At 43.5% G+C, this 14262-nt stretch overlaps 1 protein-coding gene and 1 non-coding gene across 2 annotated transcripts; both read right to left on the bottom strand.

The window, feature by feature from the left end:
• Positions 1 to 1424: 1424 nt before the first annotated feature.
• On the bottom strand, positions 1425 to 11728 carry PABIR2 (PABIR family member 2). Its single transcript, XM_061446229.1, has 10 exons — positions 11402 to 11728; positions 10974 to 11052; positions 9683 to 9739; positions 9273 to 9316; positions 9138 to 9192; positions 8811 to 8912; positions 7409 to 7497; positions 6795 to 6859; positions 4382 to 4478; positions 1425 to 3342 (listed from the first exon to the last, which is right to left on the bottom strand). The coding sequence occupies exons 1-10, from the start codon at positions 11515 to 11517 to the stop codon at positions 3192 to 3194; spliced, it is 855 nt and encodes a 284-aa protein (XP_061302213.1). The 5' UTR covers positions 11518 to 11728; the 3' UTR covers positions 1425 to 3191.
• On the bottom strand, positions 3422 to 3568 carry LOC133265646 (small nucleolar RNA U109). Its single transcript, XR_009742038.1, has one exon. It is a non-coding gene; the product is annotated as a small nucleolar RNA U109 (small nucleolar RNA).
• Positions 11729 to 14262: the final 2534 nt, after the last annotated feature.

Below are 14262 nucleotides of genomic sequence, written 5' to 3'. Positions count from 1 at the left end.
GTATCTAACCACATACAGTCAGGAGAACAGCCCCATAAATACAGGCTTTTGGGCCCGTGATCCCCAATTTGAAATTCAATGAAGGAGAATGAAACATGCACACTGCAATCCATTTCCTGATTCAGAACACTTGATATTATCAAAACACAGAGTTCCACAGCTGACACACACATTTCTCTAAAGCATTGGTAAAACCCTTCCAGCATTTTAAGCCCATGAAATGAGGATTCAGCATGGTTCAGATCAGATCTAAAGGGCAGTGCTAGTCAAAGACGAACAGCGCAACGCTGTGCTCATGAACACATTAAAAAGTCCATCTAAAATGCTGCTGGAATTACACTGGTATTTGAAACTTGCTTCTCAACAGTGACAACATTAAAGGTAAGTCATCACTGGTGATTCTCAGCAATAGATCTGCACTAATGGCTCCTTAGTTAAAACAAGGAGGAGGCAAGACAGGAATTCTCAGACACTCATATGGCAATTCAGTGTAAGTAAGTCTGGTGAGGTCATAAAAACCAGTGAAATGTGTCAATAGTTACAGACTAAAGCTGACTACCAGCCTCAGCTGCCCTGTTCCCCACACTGCTACCCAATTCATTACAGACAAGCCAGTTCCCAAGCCCAGAAGTGCACCTTCTAGTCAGTTTTAGCCAGTGTGCTGTACCAGCCTTCACACTGCCACAAAGATGGGTTCTGTCAGCAGCAGCAACTCATGTGCAGTTAAGTGCAAATGTCAGCTATTGAAGTATTAGAAAACTCAGTTTTAAAGTGAACACATTGTCTTACAGCTGTGAACGTGAAAGAGAACAGGATCCAAGGTGGTTCCTACTGCACTGCACCATGCCATTCATTCCGAAACAAGAGACAGTCTGCGTCTGTGTTACATACATAGTTTATAAAAGAGCAATGACTTCTGAAGAGTGGGGAATAGCCAGAACACTCCAAAACTGGCTGTAACAAGAGTATATGTGTGTTTGCTTTATGAAGCTTACATTCTAACGTTTACAAAGGCCAGCACTTGTAGAAGATTCTCCACTAACAAACAAATCTGGAATACATCCATTGTACAGGTAAGTCAGCCAAAAATAAGCAATAGCTGTGCTCTTCTCACTTGTAGGAAAGCATGCAACAGGTTTCCCCCTTCTGCCACCCCCTGTTCAGATTTCTACACCACAGTCCCATTAAAAGCACTCTATGATGAAACTGGGGTACAGGCACCAGGCTGAATTTTATCACAGATACCATTTACCAATGTCCTGCAGATGTTAATGCAGCCTTCTGCTAGCACCAGAGAGGATACAAGCATGGATACAAAAATATTTAAGCAATTTAAGACATCAAGAAATAGCACTGGGCATATACAAACAAACTGAACATTTACTCCTGTAGAGCTCCTTTAAAAATGGCACCAATGGACAGTGTTTTACAATATGCACATTTATTCAAGGTGGGGAACTAATGCTCCACAGGTGAAAAAGGAGAATACAAATAAAAGTGCCACTGTTGGCCCACAATGGGATTGCTTACAATCGAATGGGAACACTTGGAAAAAGAACCTGGTATGTACATGTCTCCTGGGAACTTAATGGCTTCTTCAGAACACAGATAACTATGGTTGTCCCCCTCCCCTTTTTTAGCCAGACAGTATTGCCAGAGCTTGTGCTCCCTTTTCAAGCACATCATCTTCCTTGAAATTCAGTACTATTTTCTTTCAGAAAGATCAGAAGTTGTACTTTTAGGTAACAAAAGCATTTATGTTACAAACATTCAAAACCGGAAGCTTATGATTCTGGCAGACAACGTTGCGTATTAAATACAAACCAGCCAGCAATTACTGAACATAAAAAACTTATTCAATCATAAAAAAATACTATAATTCATCACCACAGACTTTTTACATAGTTATAAATAATAAATAGCATAACACAGTAGATTACAAACGGATTTATTTTGCCCCGTTAAAGTCTTTAAAAAGTAAAATATCTCTTGTCTTACCTCAGCCTGACCAAGGTACTGTAGCAAGCCTGCTCGGAGCTCAAACATAAGCCAAGCAATATGCAGAGCTCGTGTTCAACCCAAACTTTTCAGTCTTTCCTTAGAAATGGAATCCTTGCTCAGCTGTTTGCCCTGCTCACGACCAACGAAGGTGTAAATGCAGCTGCAGGGGGCATCACCTCGGCTGCTGTCTTGGGCTGCCCACAGCACTCGGAGAGCAGCACTAAGGAAAGCAGCCTCCAGGACAGGTTCTGGTGAGCACCCTATAGGAAGCTGTACATAAAGGGGTTTTCCCCACCCACCCCTCTGGTTTTACATTCCATCATTTTGTAACAATGCCCCCCTAAGGCACAAAAATACCTATGACCTCAATGCCACGGGAGACATCGGTGGTGCCAAACATGGTTCTCCTACACAGTAGTTTAAATAACTTTGTTATCTGCACTGTATGTCTTAGATCGAGGCATGGATTCATTTTCCTTGGCCAAACCTTGCTGAATATTGACCTTATTTCATAAAATCTGTAGGGTAAAGGATCTGGGGAGAGAACTATGCAGCTTTTTTAATCATATTTGTAGAGTACTGTTATTTCTTCACTGGTGGCAAAAGTGCCAATCATTTTGTTGTGGGTTTTTAATGTAAGAGAGGGAGATTTCCACACCCACTGTAAGAAAAACGACTAGCAGCACTAAGAAAAGATTTTCCTTCCTTCCATAAAAGAATTTTTAGCTAGTGACTAAAGATAAAAAACACCACGGAGAATATTTTTACTCAATGGTAGAAGTGCCAGAGAATAAATCAGCATTTTCAAATCCCTCCAAATCAAATTCTTTCCCTAGACATAGTGACCACAATAATAATAGAAGTAATTCTCCTACAAATTGCAACACTACTAGGCAGATACCTATTCTTGGAATCAAATTGTGTATGCAAGTTCCTGAAAGCAAAAAGTTAGTATAATCTGAGCAGACAACTTGTTTAAAGAAAAACACAAATTTGCAAAAACAGACATTAATATGGTCTACAACGTCCATTAAATGGAAAAAAATCAAAATCACTGGAAAGTCACCAAGGATTAAAGGAACAAGAATAGTTTTCTTTCAGTAATCCTCGTGTTAATGGTTCAAGAATGAGAGTTCATTTCTCTGTACGAGTGTACAGTGAGGAAACAGCACAACCAGACACAGATTAAGTCACTTAGGTGAGAGATCATCCATCAGAATGAACGAAGAGCATGAGTTGGAGCATGTCACTGGAGACTCTGTGGTTATGCTGCCTTTAGTCAGCGAGTCAGAGGACGAGCCAACACTGCTGCTGCTCCCATCAAGAATATCTGAAGACAGGCTGGGGAAGAAGGAAAAGTTCTTTAGCAACAGGGGCACAGTGACTGCGGGTACAAGGCCAGTGTACTGTCGCCTTGTAGAGGTGTAGGAGACCTATACTACCACTCAGCCTTTACTGCAAGACTGGCAGCCCTGAAGACTCCTTGTTTTCTGTAGCATGTTACAGATATATTCATGCTCCTTATGGGAATGAGGAGCAGAATTTCTTTTTTCTTTTTAACATGCAGAATAAATCATCACTCTCATTTGAATCACTCAGAGAAAGGATATGACAACGAATGAGAATAAAACCTTAAAAGAGTATAGAAAGGAATAGTAACAACCTAATCAGCATTGCAGCAACAATGTCATTGCTTAGCTACTATGTTATTTAATGTTGCACTACTCAGAGCAACATTTTGAAACCTGTTTTGCCCTTGTAAGGAATTCTGGCGGTTGGATTTTGAAGTCTTGATACAAGATTCCAGAGGGCATAAATGGATGCTTTTATCATTTATGCTGGAAGCAACATAAAATAAAATCTCTCTAAGCAGTTCCAAGTCTGTAGGTAAACCAAAATTGTAGTAATAGAGTCGGTATTTTACAATGCTTATTTTCTGACTTCTGACACAAAAGAGAACTCAGAGCTTTTAATGAATCCTGATAAACCAGATTGTACCACTAAAAACCATGAATAAAAACATGAACTATGTAAGCGCAGTAACTATTCACACAAAATACCACGGATACTATATGAGCACCACCTCCAACACAGTGAAATAATGAAGCATCCTCAAAAAAGAACTTTGTTTATGAACCAACAGGGATTTGTAACAATCAGATTCAGCATGAAGGCTTTTACACAAAATCTAGGTTAGAGTCTGCTCAGGAAGATCTGATCAAAGGAGCAGGAACACTGTCACACTACCACAGGAGCAGTTCCCAGTAACATGCATACACAAGCTATATGCAGAGTATTTTTCCCTGGAAAACAAACAAGAACACTTGTGATCCATGCACACTCCCTGTTTCGGCATTTCAGGGCACATGAAATAGTTTACCATGAACTGAGATCGGTCAGATGTGTAACATCTGGAGAAAGCATGTTGGTTGTTCCTTGAAATAGTCTCTTTGGCTGACTTTCAGTTTCCATTTCACCTAAGGAAAACAGTGCAAATAATCAAACTCACTTGAGCCTCTGGAATGTCTGTCCATTTAACATTTGTCTATGGCAAAAGACAGGATTGTCCCATGACAGTGCAAAGCTATTGTAACTCAAATCCTCTCATTCAGCAGGCCAAGCACTTGGGTAAGACATTCATTTGACGCTGTTGTATAACCATCCAGTCCATCCTTAATTTAACCAATGCTTCAGCAGTATCTGAGGGGCTACAACAATCTCAGTGACATAAAACTAGGCACTTGCTACCTGGACTATAATCAGGGAAAATAATCTAAAGCAAACTAATTACTGTGACTTAAGTTTAAGTAAGCAGTTGAGATGAAGAGACTGACATAAGCCAAAATAGGGAGATTAAAGTTCTTAGTGATTATGAAAGCAGGAATGGCAGCTTGGCTCACAGTTTCACACTCCTGCAGACAACAAATTCTGATGCATATGTACACTGCTACAGAAAAGCTGAACAGAAAACAAAATGGCATGTGTATGCATTTCCACTTACTCATCGTGGATCAGACTATCTTTGTACCTGTAATCATCTACTGATATTAAGAGATTAAACATGATGAGGAGAATTCATATAATCTGTTTAGTGTAATCTACCCTGAGAATGCGCAGGTTTGTGAATAGCCCCTGTGCAGACACATCTGGAAATATCATGAATTTGCCAATGAGAAGCTTAAAAACACCCCTTTCAGCTACAGTACATTTTCATTTTTAGTTTGGCAACAAACACGTATGAAATGGAAAGAAATGTTCTGGCTTTTTACCTACACTTCACAACAGTTGTGGTGTCGGTTTGAAAAGCTGACAGAGGTTAAGCAGTACAGCAAACTGAAGTACATATTAACATATGTTATGCAAGAGAATTATACTACCACTTGGTTTATAGAGACTGATAAGCCCCCTAAACTTTCTTTAGCTCATGGAGGTACATTCCCTTCTTCAAAGGGAAAGAATAACAGCTTCTATCAAGCTGAATGGGCAAAACCCCCCCACATTTATAATATATCCAAAAAACTAACTTAAGTAACTTCAAATTTCACAAAGACAAATCTGCTCCAACACACTGCACAGTGTGCCAGCACCTATTCCCTCTAGAAATGTTCCTCAATACATTGCTTTGTCCTCCCACGTGTCACGGTGTCGCTTTGTCACCATGTCACATCTATAGAGTATGAACTGTAAAGCTACTGCTAAAATTCTGAAATAACAGGATTCTGTATTTAGGAAAAGAAATGAGGGTCATTGAAATGGGTTGGATGTTTTAAATCTAAGTAACATTGAGAATTCCTTGATATTTCAAGTAAAAAAGGCAAACTCCTATCTCCACTTCATAAAAGATGCTCCACAAGAGCACACGGATAGGTGAGGAAAGCCTGCCCTTTACCTGCTTTTAATACAACACAACCTGGGTAAAGCCTATCATAAAACACTGAAAGTAAAGCAATGCAATATAAATACTTACTCCTTACTGAGTAATATTTAATGCCTCTAAAATTCATAGAAAATAACAGAAAGAAAGAACTGGCATCCATGGGAAAACTTGCCTCTCTCCCCTGTCAACTCAATGTAAATTAGACAACATTCTTTATCTGATAGAACAAGCAGCCCTAAAACAACACTAACCAGGACCTTTTCTCGAAGGCCAGGTCTTGTAAAATAAAGGGAGATGCTTTTTATGCAGTTAAGAATACCCAAGTTAAAATGCAGAAAGAATAAGCATGGCTAGAGGCACGCTTGTAAACATCTCAATCTCCCAGTTCTACTACGGAGACTTGTTCTGGGCTGCAATTTAAATATCCTTAACATGGAATACTTCCAGGAAAGAATGCAGTTTTCCCCCTCCAGGAGGAAAGCACTGATCTATTCCACTTCTCTAAACACTCACCTTCTGAACTTTCAGAGTGAAAACAAACATTCAGTACTAAGTTTAGCAGATAGTGCATGATAAGCAACATTCCTAAGATGAACTGGAGGGTGTGCACTGTACAGTGGTACTCTTAGGAATGTCAGGGAGGGCTTAGGAATATTCATAACATTGCATTCGATGTGTAATAAAAGTTTGCCTCTTTTAAGTAATTGTTGTTTTTAAAGGTTTTCATTCTTGTGTTTTAAACTACCTATTTTCCACTGTATTTTGAAGTTACAATTGGCAAATTCCAGTTCACCATGGATACAAGTGCATTGTATTTACAGAACAAAAAACCCATGGAAAAAAGAAATGCATCCAGCTGCAAAACTACATCCCAATAGGGATCAGATAAAACATCTAATACTTTAAATACACATACCTTTTCTTTTAATGGGGCCAAGAACACTGGGCCTGATACAGTTAATAGGACTTTGACTCCTCCTGCTATAGAGAGAATACCAACACTCAGTCAGGCCTGTTCCACCACACCTAGCATCAAATCAACACAACCACAGCACCATGAAATGTTCTTTAAAGCTATTCCTGCACAACTGGAATGCTTAGGGAGTCTAAATACATAGATAACAAAGAGAGTGCTTGCTATTAGAGCAGATTATCTGCCACACAAAATTATAGTACATTTTCCAGGGCTTTCTCCTTTCCTTAGTGCCTCACATCCTCATGTCAATCATGTCCATTTCTAAACTGCATTTAATATACAAAATCAATACGCTGGAAAAGTTAAAGTTCATTTGAAGTACCCAGGAATGTCCCCACAAGTTACCAAGTCTAGGCTGAAGTTAACTCAGGCTTCTATAGGAGAAAAGCTACTACTTGTAAAGGCTGAACTTCCAGAGCATTCTTACATGGCAATACTTCAGCTATTGCAAAACTGAAATCACTTTCAATGCCTTAACATCAGCTTTAGCTAATCTTCATGCCAGCCTTGGAATTTAAGCCAATGTATACCTGCTCCTTGCAGATGTTACTTACTTGGTGAATCGCCTTGTTGGACTGGGAATAGGACTTGGAGGTAACCCATTGCTGCTCACAAACATTTGCAATGATGGTGAAAAACATTGCTGCAGAGAACATCACATGAAGGTACTTCAGAATTCCCTTTGAAATATTCAGCTGTTTCACCCCACCCTCCAAACAAAACATCCCCAGTTAAAGAAAAGCTGGTAACAGCATACGGCAGAGATGATCATACATAACCTTAGAGGCATTAAAACCTTAACTTGCAAAAACAGACTGCCTAAAGCAAGCCCACTGAGATTAACTTAAAATTTAAACCCACAGGAAATCTGAAATGGAAACAGAAGCTGTTTTCTAAATAAGAGAGTTGTTTCTGGTCTTCCTGTTACATTTAGAAGCAGCACTACAGTACTCAGGACTTGCTTCTTTCAAGGGACTTGTTAAACAAACAGGCTGAGTTGACTCAAAATACATCTGACCTGAAAACTTAACACAGTATTCCAGACAGAACAGAGCTCTGTGGTTCTGCAGCTCATTTGAGCTGAGCCCATGAATGCCCACAGCTAAACACAAAAATGGTTTTCTGGCAAGTTACCTACTACTGCTTTACAGTCGTGATTCCAAAGGTACAGGAGAGGCTGTTAGCATCAGGGTTACACTAGGAACACATTTACTCAGCACTAATATGATGCTCCATGCACACACCATCAACAACACTAGTTGAGGCATGTAATAAAATACAGCAGTACAAAAGCAGAATCACAAAAGAGGGTGAAAACAGGGTCAATCAGCCCATCTATAAACACAGTTCCCAGTTTCTCTGTGCTGCATTTCAGTTTTCCAGTCCTCACTGGAAAAAGCAGTTTATTTAATATACATATATTCCCTTTCTCCAGCATCTCCCATCAGTCTTCAGTGCAAGTTCTGCACACCGGAGTCCTCCTTCTCAGTGATTTATGCCTTCCTTCCCATAACTGACAGATATACTCATCCTCCTCACCACACAGATCTCCAGCTTCTAGTCTTTGCCTACACTCTTACTCTACACGATATATTCCAGTGTTGATGCTTCTTCCCCAGCAGCTCCCACCTAGGCAGCTGAAGATATCACGTCCAAATCTGATTGCTATGATGACCTCTTCCATCTTCCCTAGAACCAGAATCCTGACCTATCCCAACATCACACAGACAGCAGCAACTGCAAACATTCAGTGTGGCAGAACTGGGACACTCCTGAAACTCTGCAAGCTCTAAGCTGGTAAAGATCTGATTCCTACAAACAAGTAAAACGTGGGTTTGTTTTTTCGTTGTTTGGTTTCTTGAAAACTATCAGTTTGTGAAGTTACACAGTCCTCACAGTTCACCTTGGGCTAAAACTCTGAAGTGTTCTTTCAGTTTGGTATTTCACTTTTCCTACCTTTCCTATTCCTCTTGTAGGTGAAGGTGCAGGCGAAACTGGAATGAAGTCTATTCTCTTAGGGGAGGAAGATTTCTCAGACTTGTCCAAGTCATTGTCGCTCTGTAAACACAAGGTTTCAGACTTAACACTGTCACAGGACGCTACCTTAGAATCCAAGGCACAACCTTCTAGTGGGGAAGTCATTGGGCCAAATGCACAAAAGCTAAAGCAGATGAACTTAAGTTCTTCTTCAATTACTTTCACAGTTAATGTCTCTCTTTCCCTTAAATTCTTCAGTTGAGTGTAGTAGTAGAATTAAATAGGAAACATCTATAAAAAGATTACCAGGCTCAAGCTTTCCTCCCATGACTGGCTTATCTGCATTGCTGTCTGCACTTCCCTAGAATACAAAAAACCCCATCAGTAGCTACAAAGAGGATAACTCTGGCTATTTTATCATCTTGTTTGAATAACACCCACCTTTCATGTGCTGTTTCTCGGTTCATTAAATCCACTCCCTCCTCCTGCAGGAGATAAAACATCCTCAGTTTCCCCATAACATTTGCTTTGTCACAGGTAGTTGGAATAGCACTTGCCATTAGAATTATGAAATGCAAACAGCAGGACCACTCCAGAAAGAAAAGAGAGCTACCAGCCCAGCTCAGTTTCTCTTAAATGAAACAATACATCAAAAATGCAAGGTAGCTTAAACATGGCAACAATAAACCTTGCAAGGATGTTTCCTTGTTGGAACTGAATCGTAAAAAAAAAGACTGGGTTTTCTCTAGTGCTTGAGGAACTCAACAGGAAAGAAACTCCCATTAAGTACTTCATTATTATATAATGTTTTTCATTCTGCTACTAAATACACAGATAAAACCTACACTCACCCTTCTGATCTGATGAAGTCGGCTACTAGGAATGCGAATAGGAGATGATGACAACAACTGAGGAAAAAAAGGGACAGCCACAATGATTAAATCACATCTCAGCACCTTGCACACATCCTATTCACCACCACCTGCAATCTTAGGGAATTAAAAACGAGCTGTACTACACGTGGATGACTCAAATCATGTTGCAAAAAGAAAATACTGGCCTTCAAGAGAGAAGACTTGTTTTACGACTTACAAATTCATTCTATCACTCAGCAAGTGGCACAGAGCTCAGGCTTGCATGCAGATACTGCTCAGCATCTCGAATACATAAACTACCATGAGACAACTGAGAGATTTTTTAAGTGAACCTATGAACATTATATAATTCCCTGCTGCCCAGAACAAGATGACAAACTCCTGTACTAACTTACTCAAGGAGCTGGCTATTATAAAGGAGAAATCCCAGTGTTTCAGCTCAGGTTTGAACAACACTCCCTAAAACTTGACTGTTGCAATTCTCCAGTTTTACACATTCCTCTGGAACTTTGGCCACCATCACATACAAATGGGCCAACAGTCCCCACCGAGGATGCCCATTTGTCCTCTGTAACACCTTCTGATTTGAGTGCCAAAATGTTACTCTTATTTCTAAGAAATCTCATAACAAGACACAGAAGAGAATCCTATTTCAGGAATTTAAGTATTGCTTTTCTCAAAGCCTGCAGGACTTTATCTTCATGAGCCTCAAAATGAGAAAGAAAATGCTCAGTAGAAGAAGAGCATTTAGGTCCCTGGGTTGATATGATGGAACAAAGAGAAATGCACCGCCTTTGACAGGTTAAACAGCAGGACTGTTACCGTCAGACTTAAAGAACAGAAAGCAGAACTTCACTCAGCAAATTACTCTTCTTTAAAAGATTTTCTGACACGTGGTGATCACCCTTTCCAATGCCAAACAAACAGGCCAGTGAAGATTCGATCCCCTGTTTCATTTTTACAACAAACTGAAAGACTTTTAACTGTGACAACAGTTTTCTCTTCCAACCCATGGTCAGGTCCAAGTTAACTTTAAGCAGAAGCACACACAGCTTCAGCTGCTGTTGCCTTCTTGGGGACATACAGGTAAACAATACACCAGCATTATTTCATTGCAGGTTGCAGTTACAGCTAGAAAAACCCGCATATTCTGTAGCCTGAAAGGTTGCTGGGATGCACAGTGCAAATACAAATCAAGTTTAACTTCATTTCTCTGGCTCAATTACTTCTTGTTAGGTGTAAATCAAACATGCTTAAGATTCCTCACCATGCTGTGACGGCTCGTAACTGTTGTGCTGTTCCTGCGAGTTCGCAGCACGTAAGGCTGAAAAACCTGCGAGTTGTCACTGGGGATGGAACATAAACTTTCGTGAGTAGCTTCCTAAGGGGTGTTTCACTTACAGCTGCCCAGCGCCCGAAAACACCCATTTCACGTCGGCAGAAGCTTCGCTTTCACTGACGGCGCCTAGCAGCCACCTTCCCCCGCAGCCCGCGGGGATCCGCTGCTGCCCTTCCGCAGCCACCCGCCACCCCGACCCGAAACCGGGGACGTGACGCCTCCACCGCGCACCAGTCTGCGCCGAGCGCCGGAGAGCAAGGGGCACCCTGACTACGGGTCGGCCTGTATCGCTCCACGGCTGGGCCCCGCGGGACAACCTGCTCCGAGGCTGCCGGGCCGGGCCGGGCCGCGCTCACCTGAGCCCGTGGATGAGCGGGGCGCTGTTGGATCTCCTCAGGCCGCCCCCGTCGCTCGGGGCCGCGGCGCTCCCCGGCGGCAGCTCCAGGTCCAGCTCCATTTTCTCCTGAGCCATCGCGGGGGCCGCGCCTCCGGCTCCGACTGCTCCCGCTCCGCCGCGATGCCCATTCACTGCCGGCGGCCGCAGCGGCTCCTCATGCCGCCGCTGCCCCCGGCCCCTACAGGCCTCGCGGGCGGCGCCGCAGGCACAGGCCGGGGGCGCGCCGCGCCCGGCGAGGGGGGCGGCCCCAGCAGCGCCCCATGCCGGGGGAGGCCCGGGGGACGGCGCCTTCCCCCACCCGCTGCCGCCGCCACACGGACGCGCTCCCGCTGCTCCCTCCGGTGCGGCCGCCTCAGGCCTCGGAGCGCCCCGGGCCGCACTCCCCTCCACGCGCCCGCTGCCGCCCAGCGCGCATGCGCTGGAAGCCGGGCGGAGGCAGCACTTCCCCGCCTTACACAGCGCATGCGTCCCGCGACCGCACCGCGGTACTGCGCATGCCCTATAGGCCGCCATCCCGCCAGCGCCGGCTGCGTGCGCGCTCCTGAGAGCGGCAGAGCACGCGCGGAACGGCTGTAACGGGCGGGGCGCCCGTTTGAAACGGTACAGGGGGTGCTAGGAGACCGACACGGGGGCGTGGTCTCCAGGGGACGCGGGTTCGAATCCCAGGGTGGTCATAACGCTGCTCCGATCTTAGCTGGGTCCGTCCCGGGCTCTGCCTCGACAGAGCTGCGGGGAAAAGCCTTTGGGACCCTGCTCAGGGTTAGGCTCTCGCTCTTCAGCTGAAGTCGCACAGCCTTCCCTAGCGTTCTGTTGTGCCGCTGAAGAACGTGCTGGGGTTTTAATCAGTAACATGAGCTCCCATGCTGCTGTCAGAAATCCAGCATAACGTTCATTACAAGACCCAAAATTCTAGTTTTTGGCTGCATTTGGGGATCGGGATGGCATTTACAATTCCATTCCAAGCAGCAAAATGTTGTGCTTCCAGATTCTTATTTTCTAGTATTTTTCTGTAATAAAAATTACAATATACGTTCGTCTCTTACGCACAGCGGATCTTCAGGGTCTCTACTAGCACCGAATTCCTAGAAGCTTTCATTTTCTCCTGGGAAACAGCAATTCTTTTTCCAGAGCACTAGGTACAGAAATAGTTAAGATAGAAAAGTGAGGATTTTTCATTATTTCAACTTTCTTAAGTGGCTGGATTAATTATTCTCTTAGAATATTAAGGAATACTAGAAAATTCTTCCCTGTAAGGGTGATGAGCTCTTAGGCAGAAGCTCTTCCCTGTGAGGGTGCTGAGGCGCTGGCACAGGGTGCCCAGAGAAGCTGTGGCTGCCCCATCCCTGGCAGTGTGCAAGGGCAGGTTGGACACAGGGGCTTGGAGCAAGCTGCTCTAGCGTAAAGTGTCCCTGCCCGTGGCAGGGGTTGGGACTGGATGAGTTTGAGGTCCCTTCTGATCCACAAGATTACATTTAAAATATTTTCAGGATTTTTCAATATTATTTATATTGGAAAAAATGGAGACAAAATTCCTTGGTTTTTATGAAAGTAGAAGGGGAAAGCCACCTTTCCCACTGCTCACGCTATGATACCTCATGGTCAGTAATGACACCTTTCTGTGAGATGCTGCAGAGTTGCCATCTCCTGCAAAGATCAAGAGGATAAATCCCTAAACCCTTCTTTTGCTCAATTTCTAACAACGATGATCAGTCTGATTCACTGGAAAACTAGGATCTGCTGCACAAGTGTCACTTCTTGCTGCCACCGCTCACCAAACGCAACACCACGCTTTGAATGCTGCCCAGTTCTCCTGGTGAAGTACTTCAGCAGGAGCACTCTGCAGCCTGGAACAGCTCTCCCAGTGGCTGGTGAGTGCCCAAAGGGCAATTCCAGTGACAGCATCCAACAGAACACCCAGCTCGGAATGGAAATCCACTCACACATACATTTGCTGTGCTAACACAAAAGCCACCTGCAGAATGTGACTACATTGCCAAACTATGTGGGGTTTGCTGCTTATTATTGTGGAGTTATTTTGTTATGTCCTTGCCACTACAGACAGCAAAAAGCTTCAAATTTAGGGGGCCTATAAGGATGCTGGGGAGAGACTCTTCACTAGGGACTGTAGTGATAGGACAAGGGGTGATGGGTTAAAACTTAAACAGATTGGATATAAGGAAGAAGTTCTTTACTGTAAGGGTGGTGAGGCACTGGAATGGGGTACACAGGGAAGTTGTGAATACTCCATCCCTGGCGGTGTTCAAGGGCAGGATGGACAGAGCCTTGGCTGACATGGTTTAATGTGAGGTGGTGTCCCTGCCCATGGCAGGGGGGTTGGAACTGGATGATCTTAAGGTCCTTTCCAACCCTAACTATTCTATGATTCTATAAATGTTCTGTATCACTGTATCCTTAAAGGGAAAAGTCAACAATACCCAAAATGTGGCTGAGAGCTCAAAAACATCTGCTTCACATGCTCCAATTTTCCAACACATCAGGCCACTGTCTGACCAGGTTTTCCCACAGCCAAGTAACTTTAATGGGGAATACAAGTGATGTGGGGACTGTCAAGGTCACCCTCAAAGAGTAATGAGGCAGGGAAAAGGGGATGTGGCTGTGGGAGAGTTGTGCTGTGGAACAGAATGAGGTGAAAGATGGAAATGAGGAAATCACAAATTGCTGAGTTGGAGAAACAGTGCAAATGAGCACAGTGAGAGGGATTAAGTAAGGAGAGAGTACGTTAAACAGAGCTTTGGGAGGACACAGGTGAAGGATGGAGATTCCAAGTGGGAAAATGGAGACTGGGAGAAGGAGAGAAGT

Source organism: Pezoporus flaviventris, unplaced genomic scaffold (genome assembly GCF_033815535.1).
Source record: "Pezoporus flaviventris isolate CSIRO_AGI_PZ_B2104156 unplaced genomic scaffold, CSIRO_AGI_Pfla_v1 ptg000005l, whole genome shotgun sequence".
NCBI lineage: Eukaryota > Metazoa > Chordata > Aves > Psittaciformes > Psittacidae > Pezoporus > Pezoporus flaviventris.
This window is presented reverse-complemented; position numbering and strand designations above follow the sequence as displayed.

Excerpts from the sequence above, each read along its gene's own strand:
- PABIR2 (XM_061446229.1), bottom strand. The coding sequence starts at position 11,517 with ATGGCTCAGGAGAAAATGGAGCTGGACCTGGAGCTGCCGCCGGGGAGC. Across the intron at positions 9,317-9,682 it reads GACTTCATCAGATCAGAAGG|GAGGAGGGAGTGGATTTAAT; the intron begins GTGAGTGTAGGT and ends TATCTCCTGCAG. Across the intron at positions 8,913-9,137 it reads GGGAGGAAAGCTTGAGCCTG|AGCGACAATGACTTGGACAA; the intron begins GTAATCTTTTTA and ends TTGTGTTTACAG.